Raw genomic sequence first — 19,555 nt, 5'->3', positions numbered from 1 at the left:
CAGCCAAATAACTTCCTTGTCCTTTTTTATTTCATGTACAGTATGTATGTCAGGGACAATGACAATAAGGTGGTTATTTGCAAGCAGCTCTATGGTGAGGTTGTTGACAAGTACCAGTGTCAACAACAGCATGAAGAAAAAAGAGATCTTCCCAAAAAGGACAGGACAAAGGTGGATTTAAAGACAAGCCATAAAATGATATAATAAATACAAGCATATCAACCACATAGGCAAATGGAGATTTTGAAGAGAAGTATCTCTAAAGTACCTTTTTGCATTCTGAATCCTTCTTACTGATGCTTATTATACTAACATAGGGCAGACTATAATAATTAAACATCAGCCGTAGCCTAATGCTGGGTGAGGTTTTAAATAATCAAGTGCTCAAGAAACCTTGTCAGGGCTAAACTAATTAAGTGCATCTTTGGATAAAACAAGGATTTAAAAAGCACAAATAGCATCAACTGGTAGACAGATAATTAGCAAGAACAGAGCTGTTAGTGCCTCTTCATTCTCTGCAAAAAAAAAAGAGCCAAAGATATTATTTGATTGGAGTGGAACCACACTCTTTGTATTCCCAACCAATTTACTTTCAGTAGTGGTTTCATTATGATAGCCCGAGAGGAAAGAGTTAAATAATGAGGCACACAGTACTAATGTCCAGGAGTCCTCTACATTTCTTGGGACTTAAGTACCTACCAAAGATAGAACATGATAACAAGCATTTCTACAAGTTCAAAACTTTTAAATATCAAGCTTTCTAGTGATTGCTTAAGTTCTTAGCTGACACCGACTGAAAACTATGCCTACTTCTTCTGCTCATAGTGCTACATATGAACCATATCCTCAACAGGGCACATTACTGGCACAGTGTGAGGAAACCACTGCGTGCAAAGTATGGATCCAAAGGATTTCTATCAGAAACACCCCCACTTGCACCAATTTCATTTTTTGTGATGATACATTTCTTCACAGATTGTTATGAAACTCTACTATTAGATGCAACACTTTTTTCTCAAGAGGCTTTTGAAGAATGTAAACAGATTTATTGGAATATAGTTTCAACTTCCCCCAAAGTTTTATGATTTATTTTTTAGAAGCGGAGTTTCTCTAGAATTAAGTATAAGGTTAGGTTTGAACGTTATCTCTATCCTAGGATACGGCAACAAAATCACAAGGGCACTATGGAATATTTTAATTTTTAAGGAAAACACAATGATATTTCACATCTGTCAGACAGCACGCAAACTATTACTTTAAGATAGTTCACAATTTTGGCCTTGGAGTATTATGAAAAAATTACAAAGCCACAAAGGATGCCATAAACTAAGAAAGTTTGGGAACCTCTGTTCTATATTGCATTTTGAGTTAAACAGCTGCTGAGCCATTTACTGGGCAAGGACTTTTTTTTAGTTATTTTCCATGTTGATAAGGAATGGGCTTATCCTGGACAAAAGAGAGAGAGAAAAGGCACTGCTAAATGCCTCTGAATACACAACCAAGATTTGGCAGCAAAATAAGTAGGTGCTGTGGCAGCAGTACAAGTATGCCTCAACTTACAACCATAACTGGGACCAGACTTTCTATTGCTAAGCAGAGGTTAGATTGTTAAGTGAGTCGGACCCAATTTTATGACCTTTCCCCCCCATGATTGTTAAGCAATGAAATCATGTGACTGTTAAGCCAATCTGCTTCCCCCACTTTGTCTTTGCTTACTGCAAGCTGGCTGGGAAGGAAGCAAATGGTGATCACATGACCCTGGGACACCGCAACCATTGTAAATACATGTTGGTTGCCAAGCACTTAAATTTTGATCACCTGAACGCAGAGATGTTGCAATAGTCATAGGCACAAGGGCCAATCGCAAGTCACTTTTTCAGTATAGCTGTAACTTCGAACTGTCGGTAAATAAATGGTTTAAGTCCAGGACTACCTGAACTGGGCCTAAGGATCACATAGGTAGAGTTGAAGATCGCATCTGTCTCATGCTTCTCCATGAAAATCAGAGTGAATCAGAGGTCTTCGTCATGCCAGTACACCGACTTTTGCCTCAGCATCGCATTCCATGATCATTTAAAGACTTTGAATCTTGACCGATTTCATGTCAACTTCCAGCAGTGGCTATCTCAGCCTAAAATACTTTGGTTATGTTGATACACCTGCTTGACCCAGGTGAGTTAAAGAATCTAGCACAGTGGTTCCCAAACTTTTTCAGTCCACCGCCCCCTTGGTGCTACAAACTCATCCTCAGTGCCATCCACTCAGGGGTGGGATTCAAATTTCGTAACAACTGGTTCTGTTGTTATGGCTTGGTGATCATGTGACTGGCTGGATGTGGCTTCCTGGCTGGGCGTGGCCAGGTGCCATGTGACTAAACACAAGTGGTCCTTGCTTAATGGCCAGGTGTTTAGCAAGTATTCTAATTTATTACTGACCTCCCCAGAGCTACTTGACCTGTTTTTGGAGTTTTGACAGCCATGCACACACCTACACATACACACCCACACTTCTAACCCTGTTGTAGCAGGTGGTTGCACTAGATATCTCATTCACTTCCTCCTCCCTCCTCCCTTTTTTTTCTTTTTATTTCTGTCCCTTCCTTCCATCCCCCTTTGTCTATCCCTTTTCTTCCTTTCTCTCTCCCTTTTTCTTTCTTTTCCTTTTCTTTCCCTATCTCCATATATCCCATTCACTTTCTCCTCCCTTCCTTTCTTTCTGTCCCTTCCTTCCATCCCCCTTTCTTTGTCTACCTGTTTTCTCCCTTTTCCCCCTTTTCTTTTCTTTCTCTTCTTTCTCCCTCCCTCCCTCCCATTCACTTTCTCCTCCCTTTCTTTATGTCGCTTCTTTCCATTCCCCTTTGTCTACCCCTTTTCTTCGTTTCTCTTCGTTTCTCTCCCCTCTTCTCTTTCCCTTCTTTCTTTACTTTCTTGTCTCTTCCTCTCTTTCTCTATCCCTTCCATTCCTTCTTCGCTCTCTCCTCCTAAGCTAGGAGACCCACCTGAAACACACACACACACACACCACACACACACACTTCCAACAAGGTAGTCGCCTGGGAGTGTCACTTGTGACGAGTCTCCCAGAGTCCCAGGGACCGGGCGCAATTGTCCGTTCCCGCGTTGCTCGGAAAAGCCGGCAGGCAAGGCTTCCAGGTCCAACAAAGGGGCCGTGGGTGGGACTTCCACCCCTCCCTCTTTTGGGGAAAGGACTGGGAACTTCAAGCGAGGCTGCAGCCTTGCCCATGGCAGAAGCTGCAGGAGAAGTGAGCTGCAGGAAAGGTGAACTAGCCCAACTTGGCTGGCTCACCTTTCCCTCTGCCACCAGCCGTGGGGGGAAGGTAAGTTTATAGGCAGTTGGGAAAGCCCAAATTGCCTATAAACTTACCTTCCTCCCATGGCTGGTGGCAGAGGAAAGGTGAGCCAGCCAGGGCAGACTCGTTGCTACTCAGCTCCCCGCCAGCCCACATCTCATCAGCAGCTGTGGCTCGTGGGTTGCGGCTGCTGAGGGGGGAGTCCGGGAGGCAACCAGGAAACATGAGGCTTACACGGCCTGCTTTGGCCCTCTGCCAGCCACCCCTCTGAGCATTTTAGCCGAGTGTGGGCCGCCGTTATGCAAGCTCCCTGGGTGGAAGATCTGCTCTTGTGAGGCTTGACTCACATCAGTCTCACAGCGGCGGCTCACATCCAGCCAAAACGCGCAGGCTGGCAGGCGGCAGAGGGAAGGGGTGATGCGGGAGGCATAGCATCATGCTCCTGGTCGCTCTCCCACCTCTAGCAGGCAAGACCCTGCAGCTGCAGAGAATCCAGGCAGAACCCAAGGTGCTATGGATCAGCCCTGGCTCGCCTTCCTCTAGCCAGGTAAGCGGGGTGAGGGGGAAGCTGAATTGCGCCCTGAGAGGGGTCCACCTTCAGCACTCCTCTGCCACCCCCCTTGCCTTTTATCACCCCTCTAAGTCATCCCCCCCAGGGGGCGGTACCGCACACTTTGGGAAACAGTGATCTAGCAGTTGCATTTACACATGCAGCTTGATTAGTGTCCCTCTTAGTTAGTTTTTCATGGCTTAATTTATTGGCCTGGTATTCGATAGTGCAAGCAGAGACAGTGGATTAATACAAGAACTGGGGTGTGTGTGTTGTAGAATGCAGTCTAGCTTGCTGAGTCTTTTATTTTTATCTTATAGAAGTGTGATTTTTAGTTCCTCGCTGTAGTAATATCCCCCCCTGCTGGCAGACAGATAAAAACCACCACATTTCCTCCTACAGTAGTTCCTTCGTTCCATACTTTGCTGCTCTGCCATGAAAAAGGAAGAGGGATAGAAAATCTCTGGAGCTCAACCTGATACAAAAGCTCTCTGAAAGCACCTTGTTCATGCTGCTGGTGAGAAGAATGTTCCTTTGGCCACCAACTGGGGAGGTAGAAAGGAGGGGTCAAAGGAAGAGAATAAACTGGAGTCTTAAAGGCAGTGAAAAGTGGGGCGACAGAAAGGCATAAAAAAAATTAAGAGGTTATCACTTACATCTTGCTTGTGGTCCCCAAGAAATTTGCTTCCAAATAAATATCAGATTAGAATAACATTTTGGCTGGGGAATTCTGGGAGTTGACATCCACACATCTTCAAGTTGCCAAGGATGAAAAAACCCTGCTGGAAACAGCTGATAAAAGAAACATACTATAGATTCTATTCTCATATTACTGGACGAATGGGGACTTCTGTTCTTTCGTACCATAATACAGTAGAATACACTACATTTATGCATATATCTATAGTATTTTACATCTCAGAAATACTCTTGTAATTGCTTCCTTCATGGAATTTTACCCCAACTCTTTTAGATCCTGGGCAATTCTATTATTTTACAGACCAGGAGACTGAGGAACAATCAAGTGGGCTAAAACTGATGTTTCCCATATTTGTCTTCTGAAAATGCTGTATCATGTTCTAATGTGGACTAGCTAAAGAAAATCATTTCAATTAACTACGATGTCATCTTAATGACCTCAGATTATTTTCTCCCTCCCAAGTTGTTGCTATTGTTACTACCAGCCTCTCCCTATAAACATATAACATTTGTTTTTTTTTCCTCACAATAACTGTTCATGGAAGCGAGACTGAAAGAACAATGTAGACACCTACAATGTTATGAATACATAATACGTCTAATGTTTTATCTAGAATTACGTCTCAATAGGGCTGTTTATTTAGCATCAAAACCTTTCCTATAGAGTGCAGCAATGGTGTTGGGAATTGGGGGGAAATTGGATAAGCAGATGGTTTTTTTTGCCTACAGTGGTAAAAGCACCTTTAAGATTTTCTCATGGAAGAGTAGATTTTTCTTTCATAGTTCTATATATCAGAGGCTTGGATGATTCTCTTGGTAGTTTTGTAACTATTGTCTCCAGCTTTACAAAGGATAAGACCTTGCACAAACATATAGAATTGTTTACACTGAACATCTTTTTAAATAAGAGGAATGTAAAGAATAAATACTGTACACTGAAGCCCACCTCCCAACTCAGGGAAGGGGACTAGATAAATATGTCTCCGCTATACAGATAAAACCATTCCAAAGGATAGGGAGGATGGATCAGGCTCATCAGCTGCCCAATTAACTCTTGTGCAAATTTATCCCCGGGACTCCAAGGATCTGTAGGAATGAAAGAGAAAAAAAACCCCAAATTTTGATAGCAACAGGGCATGGATTCTATGTAGAGTCAAGCAGGAACCAATATTAAGTACTCCCTATTCCCAGAGCCTATAAATTTGATAGAGTCAAACATCTAGTCTTCCATATAACTAGCTCAGCCCCTTCAGTTCTGCAGCAATGACAAGGCAATACTTGGAAGTATCAGGCAATGGCTTCAGAAGTCTCTAGGCAGATAGACAGAACTATCTGAAAAGTTTAGGTTTTCATAAGGATATCTAATAATCAGAATATATGGAAACCCGCATTTCAGATTGTTGGAACTTGAAGCTAGATCTGTTTGCTGTGGCTTAAATCAGTGTTTCTCCATCTCAACAAATTTTAAGATACACGCATTTCAACTCCCATAATTTTCCACCCAGCAGGCTAGCTGGAGAATTTGGGGAAGTGAAGCTCGAACACCTTAAAGTCTGTAGAGATTCTCATCATCCGGGTCATGGTTGTTCCAAAGGTGCTTTTTTTTTTTTCAAGAGGCAAACTGGACTTTCTTGTTTTTTCTTTTGAAGGCGTTTCCATTCCCCTGGTACGAGACAAGGCTGTCCACCATCCCCATTATTATTCACATTAACTCTAGAAGTTTTGATTAGAAATATTAGACAAGACCAAGAAATAAAAGGAATGGAGATCAAAAAAGAAAAATATAAATTACAAGCCTTTTCAGATGATTTAGTCTTTATATTAGAAGAACCATTAGAAACTGATCCTAAATTGATAGGGAAAATTGAAGAATATGGAGAAGCGGAAGGGTTGAAAATAAAGAAAAAACTAAAACGATAGTTAAAAATCTCACAGATAAAGAGAAAAAAGAATTGACAGAGAAAATAGATTTGCAGATAGTAAAGAGTTAAATATCTAGGCATCCAATTAACAGCAAGATGTGCAACGATTAAAGAGAATAACTATACAAAACTAATGCAACAAATTAAGCTGGATCTGGAGAAATGGAAGAGTTTACAACTATCGCTGATAGGGAGGATAGCCCTATAAAAATGAATACATTACCCAAACTACTTTTTTTATTTTATAAGAATAGAGAAAAAAATACTTCAAGGAACTAAATAAAACAATTTTGAATTATATTTGGCAAGGGAAAAATTAAGAATAAAATTGAAACTGTTACAGGAATCTAAAAACAACAGGGCGTTTGGATTACCAGATTGGGAGTTATACTATCAGGCACCTGTACTTACATGGGTAAAGGTATGGATAAATTTGAAACATAGATTATTACTATTAGAGGGACATGATCTCCAATTAGGGTGGCATACTTTCTTATGGTATGGAAGGAATATGATATATAGATATTTTCAAAGACATTATGTGAGAAATAGTTTACTTTAGGTATAGGAAAAAATTAAATTACAAAACTTTATGAAAATACCAGTCTGGCTTTCCATAATGGAAGCATTGATACATCAAAATCTTATTAATTTAGAAAAAATTGTTCTCTATAGAGACATTTTAAATGAGAATGGTGAACTTAAAACTAAATAACAATTACAAAACCAAGGGGTGGATTTAGCAGGGTGGCCGCATTTACAAATACAAACAAGATACGAGAAAGATGCAAAAACGAGGGGTTTCTTTAAAGAACCAACAGTACTTGATATTACTAGGGACAGATGAAACACACACACACACACACACACACAAACACACACAAAAGTTATAAAATGGAAGAGGAACAAGTCAAAGAAAACAATGATTGTATGAGCAAAAGTTTTTGGTTATACAATAGAACTAGACAAAAACTGTGGGATAGGAACTGACAACTGGCTACTGCAAAGAAAGAAAATTTTTATAAAATATTTTATAGGTGGCATTTACCGCTGGCAAGATTGACAAAAATGTTAAGCAACATGTCTGCCAAATGTTGAAAGTGTAATCAAACCCCGGGTACTTATTATTATATGCGGTGGACTTGTATGAAAGCAAGAAAATAGTGGATGAAAATACATACGTGGTTGGAAAATATGATTAAGCAACACATAAATTTGAAACCACAATTTTTTTGTTGGGTATAATCCCAGAAGAATATGATAAAGGGACTGTATATTTAGTTTTGCATGTATTGACATCTGCAGGGATTGTATATACATAATATTGGAAAAATGAGAATACCCCATTAGATGAGGATATTAGATGAGGATATAATTCGGAAAATTCTAGACTGTGCAGAGATGGATAGATTGACATTAAAAATAAAGGACAAAGAAGACACTACTTAACATGGAACAGATTTTACAAGTGGTTAGAGATAAGAGGTAGAAATTAGCTGAAGAAAGATTATTGTTATGTATGAATTAAGTACAAAGAGGGTTGATAATCATAAACATGTTAATATAACTAACAAAACTATCAATAGGCTAATGCAAAGAAATGTAGTTAAAATTATTTTGACACACTATCATTATTAGTATATATGTTGATGTTTATTTTTGTCTTGCTTTTTTGTAAATGATACAATACATTGTATTCAAAATGTTTATGAATAAAAAATAAAACATATACTTTAAAAAAAGAGAGAAGCTTCTTCCATTCCCCACTATCCTGTGAGAGCCAAAGAGGCTTCTTGGATGAGAATCAAAATGTCTTCAAAAGAAAAGACAAGTTGCCTCCTAAAAAAACCTATTTGGGATATATACCTTAAAGTTGCAGAGAAACACTGATTTAAATGGTTACAGCATTTGGATTGCATACAGCTTCTTTTAGTCCCCAGCTGAATGCTTGCCTGATAATTGCACTGAGAGCCAAACTAGACACACAATTGGCTTGGAACAAATAGGCTCCATTCCCCATCTTCTGAACCTGAATCATGGATCCAATTGAATTAATTAGAAAGAGGAAATGTGCTCCCAAGGAACAACCTCTGTATCAAGAAGAACCTCCGAAAATAAAGTTCAGAATTTCAGTCTGATTTCAGGCCCAGATATTGAGATGGAGACTGCATTGATGACACATGCGAATGATCTCTGTCGAGAGCAGGATGGTGGTAGTGCAATCATCCTGGCTCTCTTTGACCTTTCAGCAGCCTTCAGTATCATTGACATGGATATCCTGTAGGCCTGCTACATAGCTTAGGACTTGGCAACATTCTTTTGTGCTGGTTGAGCTCCTTTCTCCAAGGTTGGTCTCAATCAGTATTGATAGGGAGCGAGAAATCCAGCCTCTCTTATGTCTTACCACAGAGGACTCAGGCTTAGTGCACCCATTTTTGACATGTACACGAAGGCTGGGTGACATTATCCATTGCCATGGATTGAAATACAATCAATATGCTGATGATACTCAACTTTACATATCCACCTGGTAACTTGGTGATGCTGCCACTACCCTCTATGGTGCTTAGAAGCTGTAGGGGGACAACGTGTTATGTCTGAACCAAGGCAAGATGGTGGCTTTGAGTACCTGGGGCTTCCAGATCCAGGTCTTTAGCATCTTTAGTTCTAGACAGGGTTGCAGTACCCCATTCAGACCCAGTCCTAAACCAGTTAGGAGTTCCCCTGAACTTGCAGCTTCTGCTTGAAGATCAGGTGGCAGCTGTGTTTAGAAGAGCCCTTTGATCAGTGCACCAACTGAGATCTTTCCTGGATCTGTACTTGGTCACTCTAGTCTTAGTCACCCCTCATCTCGATTAATGAACTTTACCCGGGGCAACTTTTGAAATGCATTTGGAAGCGTCAACTGATGTAAGGTGCAGCATCATAAGCGGTCTTTGGGGCCGGTAGAATGATCCATGTTACATCACTTCCTCACAAGCTGCATGGCTGCCACCTTGTTTCCAAGTGAAGTTCAAGTTATGGTTATGACCTTTATGGTTATGACCTCCCCATGGCATAGGTCCACACTATTTGATGAACTGTCTTGTCCCTCTAAGACAAGCCCACCCTACCCATATGAGAAGAACCTCCTCTGTTATAATGCTGGGCCTCTGAAACTTCCTTCCACCCCACCCTACCCAAGTAAGGTTTGCCTCCACCCCACCTTTCAGCAAATTTGAAGCCTTGGCTCTGCCAGTTGGCCTGGGGACCCAATAGCAGAGTACAACACAAGAAATGGCTGCTGGACTAACTTGCGACCCTACCTCCATCCTACACTTCTTGCTCCCCCCTCTACTCATCTTTCTAATTCCATATTTCCACTGTTTATTTTTATTGGTTTGTTCCTTTTCTGTTGTTATTTTTTTTTATCATTTTTCCATTTTATTGTTGTAGACTGTAGAGAGATGGGTGGCAAATAAAATGACTGACTGACTGAATGAGCTTTTTTCTCAGTTACCCAATGAACTTAAAACCTGCTTTACTAAAAGATGGATTACAAACATCAATCTCTTTTCAATATGTTTTTAAATACTCACAGAATTAACCATCCACTCTATAATATTTCTGCCTTAGAAGATATCACAATCCTCTAAGGCAGCAGTCCCCAACCTGTGGGCCGTAGGCCAATACCAGTCCATGACCTGTTAGGATCCAGGCCACAGAGAAGTAGGCAGACGAGCAAGCAAAGCTTCATCTGTGCATGAACAGGGTCTAGGTTGCATGCGACACCATCCAGTCCAGTCTGTGGAAGACAATTTTTCTTCCGAAACTGGTCCCTGGTGCCAGACAGGTTGGGGACAGCTACTCTACCCACTCGACTGGGGGAGTTTGGGGGGGGTCCTAAAAAGCCATCAACTCCTTCTCTTGCCTCTGAAACAAAAGCTGGCAACCTACTGGGTACCTGTGATTCTCAATACCCATTTCAGAGTCCATTCTTACGAGTAACTGTTGTGCTGCTGCCGGCGCCGTGCTGTCCTCATCTTCTCAAAGCGCGCCTCCATCTCTTCAAGTACTTTGGGTGTGTAGCGCACAACCAGTTTCACTGTGCCTTGTGCTGCTTTCAGAAGTTCTACTGCCCGTTCATGCTGCTCACCCTCCACACTCTACAAGATGGGAGACAAAAAGGCAGGGTCATTGGAGGGGGGAGGGAAGGGAGGGGGGAGAAGGGCTGCTCCTCTGCAATCTTGCCCACAGAAAAAGACAACTCTTGCCCAACCCTACCCATCACTGGTGGGGCCAGTGAGCAACTGCCACCTTTTCTACCTTAAATTACAAATTTATACAAGTGATACATCAGACAAAATGCTACGGAGAAGAGAGGGTGGATATTCAGATTTTCAGCCAATAATACTTCTAAAGGGATCCTTCAAACTATTTTTTTATCATATTTGGCTTGTATTTCTTTGGCATGGTCCTTGTCACTGAGCTGGGATTTATGAAAGAAGGTTCTGCTACAACTTACAGTAGTGTTCCTTTTCACAAAAAGATGTTTTTGGACCCATATTCCAATCAATGCATTAGAGTATGCATTCTTTTGTTTTGGCTTCTTAAAGATTTGCAGTTAATGTATAGCTTCTTCTACAAATGGATGCCCTCTGGATATATTGGGATTGTAGTTCACATAATTGTGCCAGCTTAGGTTTTAGAGAATGCCAGTTTAAGGGAGGACAGAATAGAGGATCATCTCAGCTACCACCTATCCTGTAATACAGATTGGTGTTTTATATAATCTATCTGTGGATTTATGTCATGTCATAAATTATTTTCCTCATGCATAAATTGCTCCTATTCTTAACAATTGCTAAAAATGTCATAACTTTTAAAAGTTACTTATCCAAAATGGAGGTTCTGCTCATTCAAATGCTCTCAAATCCTTAACCGGCCTACCTATTAAATCCCAAACCTAGTGTAAACAGAGGACACTTTGGGCACTTCCCAACACTGCAAAGCCTCAGTAAATCCTAATACCCAATGCCTATTCTGAGCTATAAGTATTTTTTCCAACATTCGAAGGGTGAAGAGAAGCTGAATCTGGGACAATTGCCTTTTTTATTTGTTCAATGAAGCATTATGCTAAAGTATTATGCTAAAGTATTTATGAAATTAAAATGGCAGCTTATCGTTTTCCACAGTGGCCTGGAGCAAGTCTGGAAGAATGGTAGGAAATTAAAATTTCCCTATTCCCAGGCCACCTGATACTAGATAAGATGGGCAGAAAGCACACACCTCTCTATTTGTCAAGCACAAGGAACCAGAAATGATGCAGAATAGCATGCTTATTGCTACTCACCTGTTGACGGGAATTTTTGCCAAACTAAGGCACTTGCTGTAGAAACTACTGGATAAAACCACGTGAATCTTTAGGGAGGATCACTCTTTAGGCTCTTGCTCCACATCAGTAATTCAAGGTCAGCCAATCTTTTCTGCCTTCCCTTCAACACTGCAACAGATTCTACCCCACTATTTGCTGAAATACCCTTTGTCTGCCTAACACACTTGAGGCTCACCATTCACTGGAATCTCAGGAAGTTGTCGGTCAGTGCCCCAAAATACCACGCACATCTCAACACCTTTGCCATACAGACATAGAAGGTCCCATGTCTCCCCTTACCCAATACCTACCACACCATTGACAGACAGCAGTTGATCTCCACGCTTCAGCCCGCCATGGCGATCAGCAACACCCCCTGGGATGATGCGAGAAATATAGATGGGAGAGTTCTGCTCCTTGCCCCCCATGATGTTAAAGCCTAGGCCCTCATCTGTCTTTGGCAGCTCCACCACCCGGGGATGCGCGTGGCCCTCACTGGCTGCAAAGGCCGCCACTGTTGCCTGCACACACAAAGGAAAGACCAGGAGACTCCAAGTCAACACACAGTACAGATTTTAAAGATATTCTAGTTCTGATACCGTAAACAAATTATTATCACAATTTATTATTATCACAATTTGGCACATAGCTTTGTAGCACGACTGTTAGTGAAAGTTGAACATCTAATGACAAACATTGTAGAGATAATAAATCTAAAATGTGGCCATTTTAGGTTAGATTCCCATCTCTATTCATTTCAGTTTATATTGAAATTAGATAGTTTCCTTCAATTCTAAATTTCCAATAGCTCCTTTTGTACTTAATCCAAATTGGATGCATCAAAATTGTTCTACATATGTTGGTTTTGGAAATGTGTTTAAAAACAAAAAGGGAGCTTAAATTCTGAAAAGAAAATCCATATCATGTAGCAACTATGTGATTTTTTATTTATTTCTTTATTTTTATTCATTTATTTTGTCAATTGCTGACAAGATAATAGGTATAAGTAAAAACATAGTTATGAATACATGGATACATATAAGAAAAATAAAAAAATAAAAGAAACAATAGGACAGGGACGGTAGGCACGTTGGTGCGCTTATGCATACCCCCTACAGACCTCTTAGGAAAGGGGTGAGGTCAATAGTAGAAAGTCTAAAGTTAAAGTTTTTGGGATTTGGGAAAGAAACCACAGAGTCAGGTAGAGTATTCCAGACACTGATCACTCTGTTGCTGAAGTCGTATTTCCTATAATCAAGTTTGGTGAGATTAATCTTGAGTTTGTATCTATTGTGTGCTCTTGTGTTGTTATGGTTGAAGCTGAAGTATTCATTGACAGGTAGGACATTGCAATGTATGATTTTATATACTATACTTAGATCGGACCGAAGGTGGCGTAGTTCTAGGTTTTCTGGGTCTAGAATTTCAAGTCTGGTGGCATAAGGTATTCTGCAACAAGGAGCGGAGAACTTTTCTTGTGAAATATTTCTGGACTTTCTCAACTGTGTTATATCAGATACGTATGTGGGTTCTAGACTGATGAGCTGTATTCGAGTATTGGTCCAGCAAATGTTTTGTACGCTCTAATTATTAGTGTAATATTACCACAGAAAAAGCTATGTAAGATTAGGTTAACAACTCTTAATGCCTTTTTGGCTATGTAGTTACAGTGGGCTCTAGCACTTAGGTCATTAGAGATGAGTACTCCAAGATCCTTGACAGAGTTTGGATCATCAACAAGGTCTTGACTATTCAGCTTGTATTTTATTTCCTGATTTTTTTTGCCAATATGTAAGACAAAGCATTTATTTGTTGAGATTTGAAGTTGCTATTTGTTTGACCATTCTGATACATAGTCAAGGTCTTTTTGAAGGGTAGCAGTATTGCCTGTGGTGTTGAATAGTTTTACATCATCAGCGAAGAGAACACAGTTGCTCTTGATATCACAGGTCATTTATGTAGAGTATGAAAAGAGTTGGTCCTATTACACTGCCTTGGGGGACACCACTGTTGACAAGTACAGAATTTGATAGGACGTTCCCAATTTTGATCATTTGTTGTCTGTTTTGACAGGAATGCTTCTATCCAGTTATGTAGGTGTCCAGAGATACCGTAAGATTTTAGTTTTAGGAGTAGTTTGTCATGTACCACTAAATCCACAGCTTTACAGAAGTCTACGTAGACTGTGTCTAGTGCTTTGCCCTAATCGAATTGTTTAGTCCATATGTTTTTGCAGTGTAAGAGTTTCAGATTACAGGATAGTTTTTTTCCTGAAACCAAATTGTTTATTAGAGAGTAGTTTATTTGTTTCTAAGTGGAGGATGATGGATTGGTTAATAATTGATTTCAAGACTTTACAGGTGATGCAGCATAATGTCTGTAATTTTCAACTAGGCTGGGGTCTCCCTTTTTGAAGATGGGGGTGACCGTGGCTTGTAACCATAGTTTTGGCAAGGAGCTGGTCCTGAAAGATTTTTCAAAGATTATGCTTAGAGGTTTGGCTATGGCAGTGGATAGCTTTTTTAAGAAGTAGGCACATATTCCATCCGCTCCAATAGAGATGGTTTTAGATTTCGTAGTGCTTTTTAAACATTGTCTTCTGTAAAATCAATATGTATTAGATCATTGTAGTTATCTGTGGTTCGACTTGGAAATAGTGGGCATGATCCATTGCTGTTTACAAATACTGAGCCAAAAAATGTATTAAAGAGGTTGGCTTGACAATTAGGTCCTTTCAAAGGTGGGATGGACCTAGAGTCTTTTAGTTTGTTGTTTACAAAATTGTATAAAGTGCAGGTGTAATTGGTGCGTAGAAGGTTTTCTTCTTGTTTAATGTGATAATTGGTGCATTGTTTTTCTCTGATGGCATAATTTTTTGTATCAGCTTTTGAAGTTGGCAACGTGACCAGATTTGTTTTTCTGCCGAAGTGATTTCTTTTTGGATTGAAGTTTCCATATTTTTATGGGTAGTGTTTTTTGCTTGTATAGTTGTTGCTAAGCGTTCTTCTATTGAGTGAATAAGTGATTCTTTTAACTCTGTCAGGTAGGGTACTCAGTTTGTTTAGCTTAGGAGAACATGATGGACATAGATAAAAGAATGTATCTGAATTTTTAATCATATCAGCTAGGCTTTTGTTTGCATTTAAGCAGGCAGGGTGGGCTAGATTATCGCATAGGTGGCATTTGATGTAAATTTCACTTTCATTGATGGTTTCAAGACATCTGAAACATGTGCAGGAGGCTGGAAGGTCACTGGTAGAGATATTTTTCTTTTGGTTTGGTTTGGAGTTTTTGGCTGGCATGGTCAACGGCAATAGTACAGTAATCAATTACAATAGCAAGTTAATGTGATAGGTAGACAGATACTTAATGAATGTTGGGAATTAATAAATGGTAATTGATATGTTAGAGAACAAATCAAAAATAAGGTTACTTATTACTAAAAATCAATCAATCAGTTGGTTATTCAAATCACTCTAATCAAATAATTTTGCTAAGCAACAAACAGCCTAATTTATTACAGTAATTACTAAACACATTGGTCAAATTAACTAAATCACTGATTTTACTAATCAGATAGTCAGTGATTATACTATATGCACTAAACACTCAATCATACTAATCAATAAAAACAATAAATCAATTAATCATTTGATAAAAATTATTTTAAAGAAATTGATTTTTTGAGATAATTAAAGTAATGAAGTAGTAAAGTAATGAATTTCCTCCACACATGCAACATGTGTAAACTTCCAACCTCGTTTTCCTCCTCCTTCCAATCCCCTTTGCTTCAAATATAGAGGTATGGTAGGAGGAAGAATGAAGGTGGCAACTGCAATCACACAATGAAAACTTTGCCTCCTTTTCAATGTGTGTCGCAAGTGCAATACACTTTAAAAAGCAGTGAGGTTTTAATTGCATGGTTGCTGCCACCATATCTGCTTTATTTTATTTTTTCAGGAGAATCAGAAAGCGGGGGAGGAAGAGAACCAGAAAGCAAAGAAGGAGAAGACACACACACACCCCAAAAAAGAGAGAGAGAGAATTTATAAATGTTAGGGAAAAGGCAATGCATTCCCTATATATTAAAAAGCCAATATGCTGTATAATTATGTATCAACTTGATATTTCAATAACTTTTATTTTTCATCCTGCGGTCATTGCTTATGCATATCCCTTAATTTGGAACCTTGCAAATACTTATTTTAGAATTATTTTTTATTAATTTTATGTAACCACTCAGAGAATGTTTTTGGTAGAAGAGCAGGGGAGCCTATAAATAAATGAGTATAATAGGGATATTTTGTATCCCCTTCCTTTTCAGAACTTTTAAAGAATGTGAGACTATTTCTCATAACAGGTATACTTTTTCTTTAGTCACACTGAAAATTTTTTAGCCTTGAGTCCCAAGAATACATTTATACTCACTAGGATGAATTATTACCAATGACCAACTTCTGATACTCATATATATACATATATAGGTAGTCATTTTATTTTGTTCACCATATTCTCCCAGTGTTTAAAATAATAGTTTCAAAAATTCCTAAACCACCCTTCATGCTAAAGAATCTCAAAATATTTGACCAAACATGAATAAATATTAATTATGCTGAACACAATGAAGTAATGATTAGAAAACTAAAAGAGAAAAAAATAACAGTAATATAAAGCAGGCACAACATTGCTTGCATCCCAAATGCTTTAAAAATTAAGACATGAGCAGATAACTTACACACATATATTAATGCCAGATGTCTTTCCTTTCTGAAAGAAATGCAAAATTATGGCATTACCCCCTGCCCACTCACACCCACTAGGTATAGGCACATAACACATGTCTGAAATCAAATACATCATATCTCAGGTTGTGCTGCAACTGTGGAAGGTAGACATATATTATTGACTGTCCCCATATGTCTCAAAACACTTTTGTACATTCAAATCCAATTCATTGCCCAATCTAGTAGATCCTGAATTCTTAAAAGGTCAATGGATAAGGTATTTGGAGAGCACTGAATTGCTTACCATTCTGGAAAATTAGAGAGTGTAAATCAAAGGTTAAAGAGGGTGAGAAGAGATGCCTTTCTGAAGGGGAAAATGTGATTTGGAAAGCACATGGATGTCGTTATGGCACTTGTCAGTAACAACTTTAAAGCAGGTTTTTTTTTTCTAGATTTCCAAAGGACAAGACACAGATCCAAACTTCCACAGTGCTATCGGTAGTAGCACCATAGCAAGCTTGTTGAATTACCTTAGCAGTAGCATGTGCCCGGATCTCAGCACTTCCCGAGATATCCAAAGTGTCATACAGCTGCTCATAAACCTATCCAGAAATACAAGAGAGGATAAGAAGGTTGTTTTTCAATGGCAAGAGTCTGTAAAATTCAAGATCCAGGTGGGTGCTATAAGTAATAAAAGGAAAAGGGAGACTAAAGCAATCAGAAATAACTATCAGACTGAAACGGAAGAGGTTAAGCTAAATTATTGGAGAGAATCTGATGCAGAATGAAAGAGTAAAAGGTTGAAATGATGGTGGGGGGGTGAACTAAACTGAAAGGAGAATCCTACAATGATAAGCAATACACCAACTGTGCAATTACAACAAATTACATGTTAGGAGGTGATGAAGAATTGTGACTGTGCTGGGAAAGGAGGAGAGAACCTTCAGAACAAATGCTGTGTGTTTTGTAATGTAGCAGTCTATACCCAGACAAATCTGATACATTCTGCCTCTTAACATGGGCCTGGTTCATAAGCGATGAGATGAACAACAAAATTTCCCAACCATTTTTTAGCCCAGCCAAAGCATAGGGCAGAAACCAGTCAGCACTTAAGCTAAACATATTTTGCAAAACCGGCCTGCTAACCATCATCTTTAACTCCACCTCCCCTGCTCCCAAACGTCTTTCTAAATATGCTCATCCCTGAAGCGGGGAGGAAAGGTTAAACACAAACAGAAATATGGAAGATAGGAGAAGGAAGGAGGACAAACTTCCAGTCTCACCTCCCGTATGGCACAGCAGAATTTGCTCTGGAGTACCCTCTGAAGGGCTTGCAATTTCTGGGGGGGCACCTCCCCACTGCGTTGCAGCCGCTCCAGCAATTCGACCGCTCGAGCCACATCTACAAACAAACAAAAATAAATAAATAAATAAATAAATAATAATAATAATAATAATAATAATAATAATAATAATAATAATAATAATAATAATAATAATAATAATAATAATAATAATAATAATAATAATAAAAGGAACAGAATCGGGAGTCCTAGAGGGCATTTGGGACAGAACTGTGGAGGGGAGTGGAGGAAGAGTGTAACCTAGCCACCGCTTCTGGCTTCGCTGTTCCTGGGCGCTGCTTGTCACTAACTAGGGAAAGGGGAGAGAGATCGGGTCCTCTCGATCGGGTCCCTGGCCAGAAAAGAAATCCAGCAGCACTCTCCACCATATTCCAGCAGGAAGCACCGCATGTCCTCACCTTCCCATCCCTGCTCCTCTGCCGCCGAACCCCCGGCGACTCTTATGTCACCAGCCCTCCCCAGAAGTCTGCAGATACTCCATCCTCTCTAGCCAGCACATCCCCTCCTTCGCTCCAAAGGCTGCCCTACCTCTTCTCTCCGGTTCGCCAGGCTCATTCGACGCGAACATCCATTTTGAGGCAAAGCCATCTCCATCCTTACCTCTCTCCAGCCCTAGAGGCTCCGCCAGCGCTGCCATCTTCACGTCCGAGAACCCCACCGCCGCCTCGCGCGTCAAAGCGGAAGGGTGGGAAGTGCGTGTAGGATTTTGCAAGCCGGCACGCAGCCCTGCCTCCGGGCTACTGATGCGCGTGTCTGCCTGGGCACGTGTTTTGAGGACCCTGCTTCCCGGGCGCTACTGAGGTCGGGTAGGAGCCTTTTCTGTTGCCCAAGAAAAAGGAAAGGCGCTAACAATCCCGTAAGCCGGTAGATGGAAGTTCAACGCTCATAGATGCTAAATCTATGCCTCCTCCATAATTTGGCTTAGAGCCGACAGCGCATAAACAGCAGGTCCCGAATTTTCCCTTAAATGTAAGATGGATTCTCGTCGAACGTGCTTGGAACCGCTGGATGAATCTTTATGTAAGCAAAGTACACCCATCCAGCCTGCCTTCCCCATGACATCGAATCAGCCAAGCCTTTTATTTTGCAGGCGTACCAGCCGGTTGAACTCATTTCTGTACTCAGGAAGAATTTCCAACTTTCTTCTATAAAGCAGTCTCTTGTACAAATTTTTATTTTAATTCGGCCGTCTGAAGGCCTTTAGTTATATTGAAAACTCATTTCCAACTACTACTAAATGAGTTTCAGAAGAGCCTGCTGTGACCTGTAAGCAAATACTCATTGCTTGTGATTTAATTATGCAATAGTATGGTTTTGCAAAACTATCTCCGTAAAGATCAGCATTTGCCGAGCTTATTTGGCTTTGACAGCTAAGCAGGATCCAGCTCAATTTTAGAAATGGAAAGAGACTATTGGGAAGTTTAAAACAAGCATATACGCAGATTTAAGAAAGCAATGGCAAACCACTTCTTGTAGTCATACCAGAAAAAAATGAACACTTGTTCCCAATTCACCAGGAGTCAAGCTGTTTGAAGGTTTTATAGTTAATAGTACATTACTATCATGTAGCAGAGACTATAGTTTAATCATGTAAAAATGCCTTTGCATGTCATACAGAAGTATGCATGGGCAA

At 40.0% G+C, this 19,555-nt stretch overlaps 1 protein-coding gene across 4 annotated transcripts; it reads right to left on the bottom strand.

Annotated features, from left to right (window-relative positions):
- Positions 1-396: 396 nt before the first annotated feature.
- Positions 397-18,715, bottom strand: LIN7B (lin-7 cell polarity scaffold B). 4 transcript variants are annotated; one of them, XM_087917073.1, is made up of 7 exons: positions 18,523-18,654; positions 17,842-17,960; positions 17,089-17,160; positions 12,146-12,355; positions 10,463-10,626; positions 4,517-4,652; positions 397-515 (listed from the first exon to the last, which is right to left on the bottom strand). In XM_087917073.1, the coding sequence occupies exons 1-6, from the start codon at positions 18,557-18,559 to the stop codon at positions 4,559-4,561; spliced, it is 696 nt and encodes a 231-aa protein (XP_087773199.1). In that variant the 5' UTR covers positions 18,560-18,654; the 3' UTR covers positions 397-515; positions 4,517-4,558. The 4 variants fall into 4 exon arrangements, with proteins under 4 accessions (XP_087773199.1, XP_087773200.1, XP_087773201.1 ...); XM_087917074.1 differs by lacking the exon at positions 397-515 and adding an exon at positions 4,373-4,405; XM_087917075.1 differs by lacking the exon at positions 397-515 and having other exon boundaries at positions 4,373-4,652; positions 18,523-18,715.
- Positions 18,716-19,555: the final 840 nt, after the last annotated feature.

The sequence above is a fragment of the Pseudonaja textilis genome, chromosome Z (assembly GCF_049901715.1).
Source record: "Pseudonaja textilis isolate UNSWEBS1 chromosome Z, rPseTex1.2, whole genome shotgun sequence".
Taxonomy (NCBI): Eukaryota; Metazoa; Chordata; class Lepidosauria; order Squamata; family Elapidae; genus Pseudonaja; species Pseudonaja textilis.
This window is presented reverse-complemented; position numbering and strand designations above follow the sequence as displayed.

Bases quoted from the DNA above. Each gene is read 5' to 3' on its own strand.
- LIN7B (XM_087917075.1), bottom strand. From the start codon at position 18,559: ATGGCAGCGCTGGCGGAGCCTCTAGGGCTGGAGAGAG. The intron at 17,961-18,522 runs GTAAGGATGGAG...GTTTGTTTGTAG, and splicing joins GCCTCTAGGGCTGGAGAGAG to ATGTGGCTCGAGCGGTCGAA. The intron at 4,653-10,462 runs GTAAGAATGGAC...TTCTTTTATCAG, and splicing joins CAGCAGCACAACAGTTACTC to CTGTTTCCAGCAGGGTTTTT.